At 38.8% G+C, this 14,710-nt stretch overlaps 2 protein-coding genes across 2 annotated transcripts; one reads left to right on the forward strand and one right to left on the reverse strand.

Annotated features, from left to right (window-relative positions):
- The first annotated feature begins 6,370 nt into the window (after positions 1 to 6,370).
- Positions 6,371 to 13,539, forward strand: taf5 (TAF5 RNA polymerase II, TATA box binding protein (TBP)-associated factor). Its single transcript, XM_077525049.1, has 11 exons — positions 6,371 to 6,810; positions 7,198 to 7,429; positions 7,503 to 7,818; positions 8,915 to 9,078; positions 9,199 to 9,334; positions 9,448 to 9,568; positions 10,427 to 10,556; positions 10,670 to 10,834; positions 11,818 to 11,995; positions 12,122 to 12,299; positions 13,076 to 13,539. Exons 1-11 carry the CDS (start codon positions 6,402 to 6,404, stop codon positions 13,288 to 13,290), a joined length of 2,244 nt encoding a protein of 747 aa, XP_077381175.1. The 5' UTR covers positions 6,371 to 6,401; the 3' UTR covers positions 13,291 to 13,539.
- Positions 12,465 to 14,650, reverse strand: atp5md (ATP synthase membrane subunit k). Its single transcript, XM_077525050.1, has 4 exons — positions 14,496 to 14,650; positions 13,896 to 13,996; positions 13,715 to 13,809; positions 12,465 to 13,638 (listed from the first exon to the last, which is right to left on the reverse strand). The coding sequence occupies exons 2-3, from the start codon at positions 13,980 to 13,982 to the stop codon at positions 13,720 to 13,722; spliced, it is 177 nt and encodes a 58-aa protein (XP_077381176.1). The 5' UTR covers positions 13,983 to 13,996; positions 14,496 to 14,650; the 3' UTR covers positions 12,465 to 13,638; positions 13,715 to 13,719.
- Between the last annotated feature and the right edge of the window lie 60 nt (positions 14,651 to 14,710).

Genomic DNA, 14,710 nt, shown 5'->3' on the forward strand with positions numbered 1-14,710 from the left:
ACTTAACCCAGACATGACATGTTTAGGTTTATTTTTTTTTATTTTTTTTTTATTTGTAGTTAATATATTTGTAATCGTTAATTAATCATCGTTATTTGACCTGCACTTCATCATTGCTTAATTACAGCCGCTATCAGCACGGTCTGTAAATGAAATAACCATCATTAAACAGGAGTCAGTCTGTCGGAACTGACCCGGATATTGTCAACAACTTTGACGGACGAAAAAACACTTCCATCAATGCTTAGAGCTGCACTTTGTAACAATTTTCCCAAATATATCTTTACAATAGCCTTTTTATTTGACCATTTAAAACTGAAATATTTTTTAATTAGTACACGAACACCTTAGATGTTCATAATGGGAACTCCTGCAAACCTCTGGCCAATAGTTTTCAGACTGGAGTCACATTCAAATTTCCCGCCCTCTGCCTGCGGATGTGACGTCATCTGCGCGTTGCGAACGTGAAGAAGGGAAATTGCTGTTTCATTTTTCAGCCACAGGTGGTAGTAGCGATTCAAAATTCAATTTTCTTCATTCAGTAGCTTTAATCTGTCAATTTTCAAAGTTTCTGTCATTGATGGATTATCAACATTGAGAGAATGTCCATGCATGCTCATTCCATGTTTTATTGAACATTCCAAGATGGTGGCCACTTGTCAGGCTGCCTTTCATCTTCGTAGCCATTGTAAGGGCATGCACTTGCTTGCCCGCCGTAAGGCCAACACAGTCGACAACCTTCGTGCAGGATCCACTTCTCCAGTTAGGTCAGTAATGAATAATGCAGATATTGCAGAACCCCTTACATTTCATCACCCGAATAGAAGAGCTCTTCTGCCAGTGCGCTGCCTTCATACCCATTATTCTGCTTGGGTGCGCAATAGGCTCTGAGTTTGCTTCCTGCACACAGTCACACAAGTCCACCGCTGCATTTACTTGTGCTGCATGTCAGAGAAAGAAACTGACAAAAATAGACAGAAATGATAACCGTTCTTCATAAGAGCTTTAACACATTTGAAGTCTGCTTAACAGTTTGCTCTCATTTGCTGTGTCATGCTATTTTCAACATTCCGTCTGCTCACATTTTCTGAGGGTACCACACTATCAACATGGCATTGCCTCCCTCCAGCTGCCCCGCCCCTTCTATCCCCTAACCCCTCACCCACTATGCAGCCTCTCCCCACCACTTATTTCCCTCCTCTCTTCCACTTCAGCAATTTCTACCTCTTCTAAAGTCACACCTCATGAATTATTTACACCTGCATCACCACGGGGGACTTCTGCTGCGCTGCCTGACTGTTTATGGCTCAAAGTAACCAGAGATTATTTTCTGAAAAAGCACAAACTAACGCGCTTCCTAAATTTGCTTGTAAGCATGGCAGTTGAGTTGCTCTGACCAGGCTGCCAAGTTCTGCTGCTGTGAAAACATTAAGACCAAACAAAACATGGAGCGAAACATGATGAGCTGTGAGGAAGCCGAGTTTGATAGTTATTATGTGGAAGACATTCAGGATGGAGATAAACAAGGGCAGCTGTGTGAAAACCTCCAGACAATTTAATGTTATCAATAAACTGTAGTACACAAATTAAAGATGCATGAAAATTTAAAATGATTGTGTGAAAACAGTGACGTTGAAGTAATGCGGCAGATGCATGTCGTGACACTTCTTAAGGGTGCGGAATGGAACAGACATTGTCAAAGACACTGTAGACCTGCCACGCCCTACCCTGTGCCCCCACAAGTACGTCTGCATCCTCACACATTGCTCTATTATTAGCAAAGATATTTCACAAAACACAGTCATGAGATATCTATATATGTCTCATTTTAGATTTTCTGTATACAATATGTTCCTTACCTCATCTCATTGGACATACTTAATTTGGAGAATTTAGGAATAATAGTGGTTGGTACCAACATCTGCAGAATGCTACTTTGGATGACTGAATTCTACAGAATGAAAACATTAGATTGGGATGAATTTCAAGAAGGAAGATGTAGCAGTTATCTATGTTTGTGTACAAAGCTGCCTGTGTTGGATGAAGCCACACCCTGCTGCCTCCTGATCGAGAAAGAAAGACAAGGCACATGCAGTGAAGTCATCAGGGAGGTGTGAAGGGAGGGGACGAATGAACATGTGCCTCTCACCTCCTCCCGCACCCATTTCATCATTTTCACGAAGAGCACGGTCGTGAGCAGTTGAATAAGACTGCTCAATCAATTTTCAATGTTCATGTCATATACTGGTACATGTATTTAAATGTTCACAATCAAGAAATGAAGAAAAGAAAAATGGGAATATGATGCTCTAGATTTATTTTCAATCAATCAAATATGTAGGTCTAACAGCCCTTCTTCTTATGCTTTCAAATGTGGTGCTGTGGATCGCAATGCATTAGATAGTGTTTCATTTGATGAATATCTTTATTTTTGTTAATTAAAAAATACAAGTGGAGCAGAACAATGAGGTAAAAGGATGCAATAAGATGAAATTAAATATTCTGATATCTATCCTTGATTTAATTGCACATATTTATACATTTATCTGCATTACATTTAGTCCTACAATCGGTAAGGTAACGTTACCATTGCCAATCTTTTATTTTTTTTAATGAAATGGACAATACTAAGAGGGTGTATGTCAGCTCTGACCACGCCCTGAATTGCTGATGTTAACGTGTCCCGCACACAGCAAGCAACCCCCATCTCTCCAGCGCACTGAGAAACCCCCTGCAATGTTATACAACACCCTGCCGCTTTGGCTTTAAAAAAAAATTAAAATACCTCTTATGCCCCACAGTATGCACTTTGAGCATGTTCATAACAGGAAATAGTGTAACTAAAACAAGTCAAGCATATAATAACCTTGGACAGTTATTTAAAGTGCTTGGGAATACAATAGACCTTTAGGTGTGTCATCAAACATATTTGCATACAGAAAAATCAAGTATGCTGAATTGAGTGGGTTATTGCACACACTTCAGCTGAAAATAACATGAAATACTGTACTCTAAAAACTTGGACTGTACTGACATATTTTAAGAGTAAAGATGGAAAAGACCACATAATATTGTTAATAGCTATATTGGAAAGGGCGATACAAGATTTTTTTAAATGAATAAATGTGATGACTTAAGTGATTCTCACCTGGGAAATATTGATCTTTAAAAAAAAAAAATAGATGACAACATTTGCTTTTCTTCCCTTCTTTGCTGAAACGTTTGACATCTTAGTAAAGAAGGTCATTTGTTCTTGGGGCTGGGCAGCTGGGGGTGAACCACGGGTGAAGTGTACCTAAACTGCCCCCACCTGGTATGAAATGGTACTTGCCATAATGTACATACTGTACATTCCTCTCCAAAGTATTGGAACGACAAAGTCAATCCCAGTTTCAGATCAAAAGTTGAAGAGTAGGCAAAAGTTGAGAATTCCAGTTTTTATATCATGATATTTATATCGGGATGTGTGAAACAATTCAGGAAAGGACACCTTGTTTTTTCGGAACCCACTCACTTTTCAAGTGAGCATAAGAATTGGAACCAACAGTATTAAATTATCTTAAAGTGTATAACATTTAATATTTGTTGGCATAGCCCTTACTTGTAATAACTGCATCAAGCCTATAGGACACAAGAGCCTGTAGCTTCTCTGTGTTTCTCCCTTCAGTCTCTTCTTCAAGAGGTGAAATGTATGCTCTATTGGGTTAAGGTCCAGTAACTGATTTGGCCTGTAAAAGACGTGCCACTTTTACGCCCTGATGAAGTCCATTGTTTTGTTGACATGCAGTGTTTTGGGTCATTGTCTTGTTGCACCAATAAAAAATCTCCTCCTATTAGCTTGGATGCATATTTCTGTAAATTGCCAGACAAAATTATGTAACTTTACGCATGAATTGTGTTTATATATTTGCAATTAATTATTCCTAATTAATGCATTAAATCACACCCCTAATTTTAAAATGTTTTTTAATGCTCTTATAACAAAAGTTGACAAATATGTTTGCCTATATGGGATTATATCTTTTACTTTATTGATATAGTAATTTTATTGTCATTCATAAAGTCATTTGAAGTTAACACTATATGCTATACATATGCAATCAGTGTACATGAGTCATAGGAACTTATTTTTGTATAGTGCAAATCACAGTCTAACGGTGTGGGTGGAGTTTTCTTTCATTTGGTATTTTCCAGGATTAGCACAGATAGAAGTGGATGTTTGCACCTTTGTGGGAGGGAACCCAGCCGACTCCCAGCCAATCGAAGCAGCTCCCCTCAATCCCTTTTAAATTCAGCGCAGAGAGAGCCACACAGTCTACATGGAATGTAGATGCAGGAGATCAAAGTACATTTAAATGGAACTGCAAGAAGGTCACCATTTGAAGATGATGTAAAGTTGGCCACTGTGCATGGGCACTTGGAGACCGCCTTCTTCATCTATTTTTGCATGCGTGTGTGACCCTGTGTGTGCGTACCGGTACCTGTACTTCTCAATTATTTTTTTGTTTCACCCCAACAGAAAGAAAAAAAAAATTGGGCCCACCCCCAACTCTCCACCGCAACTATAAATATATTTAGCATTATTTTATTTGTCTATAAAATTAGAAAATGATTTAAAAAGAAAAAAGACAACAACAAAAAAAAAGAAATAACGTGGGTTTCCCCTATACTGCTTGGGTGTAGGACTTACTCCAGATGACAAAAGTCATATTTCTACCAAGCTGTACAGTTGAGCTTCATCTTACGTCAATGCACTGATCTGTATGCGGTGGCCTAAATATCTGTAATCGGGTTGTGGCAAACAGGGACAAAGCCTTTTGCCAGATTACTGTTGAGGGGAATTTGTTTTAATGCACCACTGACATCTGCACGCAATCCGCCTTGATTCACTAGAGAAACCAACATGTTTCGGTCATCCACTGGCTTCGAGGGCTGGACTACCGGCCTAATTTTTTTGTGAGTAGTGTATGTTCCTTCACTCAATAAATGATGGGAAACAATAGTCTATATAACATCTAACATGCAGATTGAAACAAGGAAGTATCGTATCCCAGTATGCAGCATGCTTTTATTCCCTATTTCTCTACACTGGAGTAGCTCTTAGTCAGAAATCAATCCCCATCTCATCTAGTTGAAGCACATTTGACATCAAGGCAGTGCTGCACCGGTGTTCCTGAATTCAGACAGCACTAAGGTGGCAGATATGCAACAGCAACATATATAATATATAAATTAATCACCCTCTCCCCAATGTACATTGGTGGGTGCGCCATGCCAGAACATACTGCACTATTATGTCCAGTGTGAAAAGCCCTTCACACCATATTTCTCCAAAAATGAGCACTATGGGGTTCTCAGTCTTTGCACATATTTTCAACAGTTTATCTTTAAAGCATGTATATAAAACATATTGTGTAGCGTATGATTGTACTAATAGGTCTGGGAGAATCTCTAAATGCACATTACATTGGTAAGAATGCAGTTAGAAATGCTTCTTTTTAGATGAAAGTCACCTGTCAGCATGGTCTGCCCAAAGGAGGAAGGGTGTATCTGAAGTTTGTCAATGTCATTTTTTAACACCTTTCATATGCCAAGCATAAACTCAATCTACTTTAACATAAAAAGCAAGATGTCAATCCATTAAAAAATGCATATAGTAAACAAACAATACAACTAATAAAAAGCTGGTGAGAGGAGACATGTTTTAAGATTACATTTAAAGGGACATAATGTATATGATATATTTTTGTATTCTTGGAATAACAGTCGTTGAATCCTTGGGAAACTACGTTTGACACAGAGACAGAAAGTAATAATCTGTTTTCTCTCAATAACAGGAAATTGAGTGTGAAATGTGAATATTGTTTGTTTACTGAACATGTAAACACAACAGAAAATATTGTAAGAGAAAGTAAAAAAAAAAATAAAAATTAAAAGACAAAAAAGCATTAAGCACAGTTTACATATTCAATAGAGAATAGGTAGAAGTAAAAAAGTTAAGGTAAGGTAAGTAGTCCTATATGTGGTCCTTGCAAATTTTGACTGTACAGTAATATCTAATCTGTAACCTGTGTATGACTTAATAAACTCTGAATGGTTGATGCAGATCGTGAAATGTGTTCTTTTGAGAGGCTCTCATTTCTTACAGAGATCCTGGCGTTAAATAAAGTACTGATAATAGTGTTGTATGTGAAAAACTGAAAACCACTGTGAAATTGCCAGTCAGAGTGGCAACGTAAGATGGCTGCCCTCTCAGTACGTATTTGGCCAAATCCCACGTGACCACAACGGGTGTCCTCTCGTGCATGACGTAACTCATAGCAGCAAATCAGGCAACAGCATGCAGCACTACGAGGGCTTTACTTTTTTGTACCATTGCACATGCGCAGTTCATTTCGAAAATGGCGGCCGTACAGGGCGGTATGGCCGACGATGTTGACATAAAGGATATTAAAACAGAACAACTCGTTGATACCGTAGTAAACAACAGTGCCAATGACGGAATGGTACTTTCTGCGTCTCCCGGGCCCGGCGTTTCGGTTGAAAGTAACAAACCCGCGACAGGAGCTCTGGAGGAGAAGCAGACGTTACTGGCAATTTTGCAATTCCTTCAAAAGAACCAACTGTCCGAGTCTGTCGACATTTTGCGTCGTGAAGCAGGATTATCGCAGGATTTGTTCGATGTGAAGAGTGGTGATGCGTCCTCAGGTTCTGGAGCTGCACCAGGGAAAGTGGAAGGAGGAGGTGGGGATGCAAACTCTCTTCTCAACCGAGTGACATCCTCTTCTGGAGCCCAGGCGCCAGTCAAAGGTACGATATAGAACTTTGTTCTTGGAGATTTTTTTTTTTTTTTTTTTTTTTTTTTACTAAACAGTAACAGATATGATTCACTGTAAGTAAATAAATAAACAAATAAATAAATAAATGTTTTAATAGTTAAGATTTTTGTAATTACAACTAATACCCCCCCACCCCCTCCCACTTTTCGTTTATGTGTACAGTATTGTCCCCCACGCCCCGCACACACAGAGGATATTTTGTTTCATTCATTTGTTGATGTTTTCAATTTTTTTGGGGGACAGCCCGTTAGAAGTGTACAAAATTGACAAATTGGGCTTAACGATTTAGAAAAATTTAAAATATCTAATTGCGACTCAAACATTTTATGCTAATATCGACATGCTAACTGTGTTTCAGCTCCACCTGCAGAAGACCAGCCGGATGTGAGTGTGGTTTTGTCTGCTTACAGCCAGCAAGGAGACCCAGCTCTCTATGAGGTTTATTACAGCGGCTTAAAAAAGTTTATAGAAACAGTTTTGGACTGTCATCGAGCGGAACTGTCCCAGGTTTTCTACCCACTGTTTGTGCACATGTACCTGGAACTGGTATACAACAACCATGAGAATGTGGCCAAGGCGTTCTTTGACAAGTGAGTTTTTGTGACAAGATTGTCTTCCTCTGCTTGTTTGCCATTCCAATAACATGATGCCACTCCATCTCAGGTTTAGCGGGGATCAAGAATGTTATTACAGAGAAGACCTCCAAGTGTTGTCGGGTTTGACAAAGAAGGAGCACATGAGAGGCAATGAGACTCTGCTCGACTTTCGCACTAGCAAGTTTGTCCTGCGCATCTCCCGTGACTCGTACCAGTTGCTCAAGAGGCACCTGCAAGAGCGCCAGAACAACCAGATCTGGAATATCATCCAGGAGCACCTCTACATTGACATCTTCGATGGCATGCCACGGACCAAGAGCCAGATTGATGCTATGTCTGGTAGTCTGGCTGGAGAGGGCAAGAGAGAGGCCAATAAGGCAAAGGTTGGTGTGCCTGACATAAAACACAAGACAAAAATTTAAATAATAATACTGCAATCAATTGTCATAACTACTTAAATGTATATACTCTCCGCCAAAGAAATTAATGGTCAAAAATGTTGAAAATAGTAAACTATACAATGGATTTACATGATGCACGATGAACTTTAAATGACAAAAAACTGGCGGGGAAACTACAAAGTTTACGAAGAATATTATATTAAATATTTATTATTATATTAAATAATGAAATTAAGTAAATAGGTATTATTATTGCTGAACATTTAACATGGAAATCGCATATGTTAAATCTAAAGTATCCCAAACTGTAGCCATTTTACACAAGGTTGAAGAATCACTGAACAAGAATGCTTTGTTATTGTTATATAATACATTGATTGTTCCACACCTTGACCTATTGTATTGAAGTACGGGGGTGTGCTGGCAAATCCTACAACAAACCCATTTTTCTTCTACAGAAACGTGCTATTCGTTCCATTTTCGGTTGTGGATACAGAGACCACACTAATCCATTATTTATGCAACTAAAAACTTTCAAATTTAATGAATTGATGGAGTTTAACCGCCTTAAATTAATGTATAAAGCCCATCATGAAATTTTACCAGTCAATATCCAAACCAAATTTAAAAAAACGTGAGTATAAATTAAGAGGAACAGACATTTTTTCCAAAGCTAAATATAGAACAGAGCAAAAAGAACGATGTCTTTCAACTCAAGGTGTCAGTCTGTGGAACAATCTGCATTGTAAAACAAAATCTTCTCAGTCTATATATATTTTTTAAATGTACAAAAGTTATTGCAAAAATATAACACATGCAGTTTAATTATTTTGAATTATTTTGTAGTATTGTTACACTGAAAGCGTCTTGACCGCTCGCTGTCATTCATTTTGTGTTATTTTCTTTTTTTAGTGTGTTGATCAGGTGCAGACATAAGTTTTACTTACTTCTGTCCCCTTTCATTTCTATTAAAGAGTGAAATAAAAAAAAAATGAATTGAAAATTGTTTTGAAAATTAGCAGAGCTGTTGTAACAGGCTGCCAACACACAGGTGCTTCTTTCGTCCACCTCCTTTTAGGTTTATTATGGCTTACTTAAGGAACCGGAAATTGAACTGCCACTTGATGATGAGGACGAGGAAGCAGAGAACGAGGAGGGTAGACCCAAGAAGAAGAAACCCAAGAAGGATAGCATAGGCTCCAAGAGCAAGAAGCAGGATCCCAATGCACCTTCACAAACAAGGTTTGAATTGACATTTATCTGTGTTTTAAGGATAGGATAGACAAATGCACTTTATTAAACAGATTTTGGACCTTCATGCAAGCCTCATAAATTTCCTGAAAATCGTGTTGTATTTCTCAGGATACCTCTTCCAGAACTAAAGGACTCGGACAAACTGGACAAGATCATGTACATGAAAGAGGCCACTAAGAGGATCCGTCTGGGGCCAGATAACCTCCCTTCCATTTGCTTCTACTCTTTTCTCAATGCATACCAGGTCTGAACCATGACTACTCACTTTTCAATGGGGGTTCAAGTCAGGTAAATGTGAACTAATTTGTTAAATCCTGTTTTTTTTTTTTTTTTTTTTTTTTTTCATATTTCCGATAGGGTATAACTGCTGTGGACTTCACTGATGACTCCAGTTTAATTGCAGGAGGCTTCGCTGATTCCTCAGTCAGAGTGTGGAGTGTCACTCCGAAAAAACTACGCAAAGTCAAGTCAGCAGCAGGTACATCAGAAAGAGCATTTGCTAGCATTTACCAAGGCATAAAACAATTTGGCCTTTTTTCACAACAATTGTTGCTTGTAGAGCTGGGCACTTTCATTAATCGATTCTCATTGATGACTATGCCTACCTTTTACGGAGTACTTCCGCATATTCGGCGAATGCTTTATGACACAAAGCCTTGCAAAAATACGCGGAGTGAGAGAGAGACTACTCAGCCCGATCAACGGCCGTAAACGTACTCCAATCGGTGCTCTGCCGTGTATTTTTTCATTGTGCACTCGCCGGAATGTGGGCGTCATCAACGGGAAGTGATGATTAACGGAGATGCCCAGCGCTGGTTGCTTGTATAGTGAATACAGTCACCCGGTTGACCGCATAACCCGAAACAGGGACGTGGAGTGCTTACAAGCAGTACACCAAACAAATTTCTATTTTCTATTATTAAGATTAGCCTTATTTTCTACCGAAACAAGACCATAACAGTATTGAGGCAGTTTTAATATATTGTATTATACATATACAATCTATATATTGTATTCAGTTGAAAAGTGGGTACAAATTTCTAATTGTATGTAGGCAAAGTCTTGAGTGGTGAACAATGGCCGTCATATATGCCTCGTTACTCTGGAGGCACAGTAGACACCATCAAATGATCATCGTATATATATTTCCAACAATAGATTTTTGGGGTTGACTTCCCCTTTAAGAGAAAAGTTTTGTTGATTACAAATGAGGATTTGTTGCCATTTTCCATGATGTGATGCAATTTCTGGATTTTTTAGTGAACCTCCCATTTATGATTGTCATCAAGCAGCTATCAAGCAGCTAACTTAGTGTTGTTTCTCTCTCTCGCTAAAGACTTAAATCTGATTGATAAAGAGTCAGATGATGTGCTGGAGAGGATCATGGATGAAAAAACAGCGAGTGAGTCCAAGCTCTTGTACGGGCACTGTGGTCCTGTTTATGGTATCAGCTTCAGCCCAGACAGGTAAAAAGCACCAGGTGCCACTCCACCTAGTACCTGGATCACATGTCCTCAATGATTTGCTTTAGCACAAAACACATGATGATCAATGTAGTAACAACCGACGTGCTCTTTAGGAACTACCTGCTTTCGAGCTCTGAAGATGGCACCGTGAGGCTGTGGAGTCTCCAAACCTTTACCTGCCTGGTGGGCTACAAAGGCCACAACTACCCTGTGTGGGACACCCAGTTTTCTCCTCATGGCTACTATTTTGTCTCCGGTGGACATGACAGAGTGGCTCGGTAAGAATTGTGGATGCCTGTTGTTGTAAAGTTCGATGGGAACTGTTGCTGGTTATTTTATCTTGAATGCTCGCTATACTAATAATAACAACCAGGAAACTGCATATTGTCAGTAGAACTATTTACTGGATGCCAGAAAGATCGAGTACACAACTGTGGTCCCTTCTCTGCTGAACAAGGCTTGCCCCACTCAAAATGGTCGCTAATCTTATACTACCTTGGCCATCCACCCACACGGGGGGGCTGGCCTACCCTCGCCAATGTAAAAATGTGTGACCTGTTGGTTTTAACTGGTTTCTGCTGGACATTTCTGTTTGTGTGACACTGAAGCAAGTACAGTGTATCTATAGTGATACACTGTTTGTTTGCTGGAATAATACAGAGCTAAAATCGTGTATTGTTGTGTCAATATTTGACATCACTAATCCATTTCTTCCAGGAAAAATATGAAGTTTTATCCATATACATTATACTTGATAAAACTTGAGAAACTAATATCTGCTTACCATATATGAGCAGATTTGAAAGAAACATTGAATTTTGTGACAAGGTATTTTTCATTTTATGTCATCAAAAATCACATTCCATGTAATGACTGAATTAAACTAAGTAGAATTAGGGTTGAGCGATTAATCAATTCTATCACTATCAGCAGTTTGAGGGTTTTTTTTTTTCAATGTTGCTTCTGTACTTTAAAACACATTGTTGGACAACATAGTGGAGCAGTGTTCCCAACTTAACGATTTGCTCACTATATTTTGCGACTTTTCTTACACCAATGGCATTTTTTAAAATGACTAGCGAGTTTAATTTGTTGCAAAGAAACAAACATGAACCAAATCAGTTTGATAGTTTTCCATATGATAAGAATGCAGCCCGGAAAGTCACTCACGATGTCGATCATGCACAACATTGTCAAAGACATGGTGCCCATGAGGTGAACAAACTATCCCTCGATCTTGTCTAATATCTCCCGCCTTCAGTCTGTGGGTTACAGATCACTATCAGCCTCTGCGGATGTTCGCTGGTCACCTGGCGGACATCACTTGCACTCGCTTCCACCCCAACTCTAATTATGTGGCCACGGGGTCATCCGACCGTACGATCCGCCTGTGGGATGTCCTGAATGGAAACTGTGTTCGCATCTTTAGTGGTCACAAGGTAAAAATGATTAACATTCTTACATTGCTGAACTTGTATCTGATTTAATGTGTCATTTAAATCAGTGTTCACAGCAACAATAAGGCGCTGAAGAGAGGTCTAACATCTTTGTACTGCATCTTCTAGGGTCCAATCCACGCTCTGTCATTCTCTCCCAATGGGAAGTTTTTAGCTTCGGGGGCCACTGATGGCAGAGTTCTTCTTTGGGACATTGGTCATGGACTCATGATTGGAGAGCTCAAAGGCCATACAGACACCATCTACTCGCTCAAATTCAGCAGGGATGGTGAAATTCTTGCCTCTGGTAAGTGAGTGCTTCACTGTAGTTCTGCTATAACATGCTCCGTCCAGCAAATCTAAAAGACTTGGTATGTTGATGCTGTTCTAGTATCATGTAGAGTTTAAACTCATTTTAATAATTAATTAATATGTAAATTATTTTGGCACTTAATGGATGAATAAGATTAGCTTTATTTTCAATTTCTTTATTCAAAAGCAGAACATTATTTGAAATCAATAATGCAGAAAATGTACAAATTATGATTTGCTCACTGGTTTGGTTCGTAACATCAGAAAATAAGCAAAAACGTTGGCCATTGTTTTCCAAAGTAAACAGCACATGTTGCGAATGATTCATTTGATTCAACACAAAAATAATCAGTCTGCTTTCATGGAGGACTACAGAAATTTGATAATTACGTTTGAGAGGCTGAATTATCCACAATTTGGACAAAAAAAAAAGAAGAAAAAAAAGTCAATGATTATCAAAATGATTCATTTTAACAGCAATTCGTTGTCAATCACTCATTGTACCTCTACTGTAGCGTAATGGATCTACAAACAGGTGGGCAAAAACTCATCTATGAGGACTGGAGGGTCACAGTGTGAGTTACTCTATGGTCAAAACGTGTTTTTTTTTTTTGTTTGTTTTTTTAATGGCTCCTACAATCATTGAGGTATGGATTGAGTTGCCCTTGAGCAAGGTAACAAGGGATCAACCTCCCTCTTCAGGGATGAAACAATTTTCTACAATGTCCATTAATACATGTGTGTAATACACAAATATCTTGTGTCTTCCAGGCTCTATGGACAACACAGTTCGCCTGTGGGATGCCATGAAAGCATTTGATGATTTAGAGATGGATGACTTCACTGCTACTACAGGACACATTCATTTACAAGATAACTCACAGGAACTTCTGCTTGGTTGCTACATGACTAAATCCTCACCTGTCCTACACCTCCACTTCACCCGTAGAAATCTGCTCTTGGCAGCGGGAGGCTACAATCCATAAGACCCTCTGCCGAATTGAACTTGAAATAGTTTTGATATTTTTGGACGGTTGTTAAAAGATCTATTGATGAATGATGCATTTGATATTCTGCAATTCTTACACTTGACCGTGATGTCGGACTAAATGCGTTGTTGTCCTAATACGGTGCCATTATAAACAGCTAGACATGCAGCTGTCACTTCTGTATTATATTGTTTTTATTGCTATTAATCATGTAAATAAAAGTGTTTTTTATGTTTTGGTCATAAATGGTCTTTATTGTTAACACAGGGAAAACAAACAGTCATTATATTCCTAGCACATCCAGCTGCCTTCTCCACTCCCAGCAAGGCAAAATCAATTGTACAACTGCAAAGGAGAGAAAACAGTTCATTGATGTAAAGTGTATTTGAGTACAATGTTAGAAAAAAAAGGTACTGCATACTTGCGTTATTTCTCAGTAACTGCAGCTTGTTTCTTGGGCTTCAATTTGAAGAACAGGACAAGTGCTGCTATGCTGGCATACGTGGCCAAAACGCACTATGAGAGAAGTTAGTCATTAAACTAATGCATAATAAATCAATGAGTTCTATAATACAGAATGTATAAAGCTACTATTGACTTACATTTCTCCTGCCTACCAGGGTGACTGAGTTGAAATGCTTCGCAAACCCAGTGAACTGGTGCTGGGATCCTGCGTCATGACCTGCCATGATGATTCGTGAACCTATAGCAGGATTGGTCAATAAATTCATCATTAATCAATGTTACACTTAATCGAACACAAGTATAATCTTTAAAATGTTTTCGTAGTAAAATATACATTTGAATCTAATGATTTATTATTGTACAGTACACATTGAACTGATATGTGCAACACTACTGAACTCCAACACCTAATTTGCAACGATTGCATGTCACTTCAATTCGATTGGTGCCAAAATAGGAATAAATGCACTGTAATATCCTCACTGAGTTTGTTTTCCGCCTAATTTATTCTTTTATTCCTGCGGGTGAAAGATTGCAACCGCAGCTCATCCAGTCTGACATTGACGGCTTGGTTACTCTTGCTTGTTAGCATACAAAGCTAACTGATTCGTTTACACAGAATTATTGTTCGCTGGCGAATGCATCACCGCGCCAAACACGTGACATAGAAATGATCACACTTAAAATGATACTGTAGCAGCAAAGTAAGCAACGACAAAATCTGTTTTTAAACTTACCTGGAGTACAAGACCCTTGACAAGAACTTCTGAGGATTTTGCCCTTCAACGGAGGCCTCGTTGCTAGATTTGAAAGGAAGTCCCGCCTACTTTGAATTGTTGAGTTCTTCGTCACTATTGGTTTAAAATGCTAACGCCCCGATGGCAATCACCAAACACAATCCATGATTGGGCAAATACAATGTCAATAATTTTTACTTTATTGTTATTCGCCA

Source organism: Festucalex cinctus, chromosome 6 (assembly GCF_051991245.1).
Source record: "Festucalex cinctus isolate MCC-2025b chromosome 6, RoL_Fcin_1.0, whole genome shotgun sequence".
In the NCBI taxonomy this organism is placed as follows: Eukaryota; Metazoa; Chordata; class Actinopteri; order Syngnathiformes; family Syngnathidae; genus Festucalex; species Festucalex cinctus.

Excerpts from the sequence above, each read along its gene's own strand:
- taf5 (XM_077525049.1), top strand. The coding sequence starts at position 6,402 with ATGGCGGCCGTACAGGGCGGTATGGCCGACGATGTTGACATAAAGGAT. Across the intron at positions 10,835-11,817 it reads GGACATGACAGAGTGGCTCG|TCTGTGGGTTACAGATCACT; the intron begins GTAAGAATTGTG and ends TCCCGCCTTCAG. Across the intron at positions 12,300-13,075 it reads TGGTGAAATTCTTGCCTCTG|GCTCTATGGACAACACAGTT; the intron begins GTAAGTGAGTGC and ends TGTGTCTTCCAG.
- atp5md (XM_077525050.1), bottom strand. The coding sequence starts at position 13,982 with ATGGCAGGTCATGACGCAGGATCCCAGCACCAGTTCACTGGGTTTGCG. Across the intron at positions 13,810-13,895 it reads CCCTGGTAGGCAGGAGAAAT|TGCGTTTTGGCCACGTATGC; the intron begins GTAAGTCAATAG and ends CTTCTCTCATAG.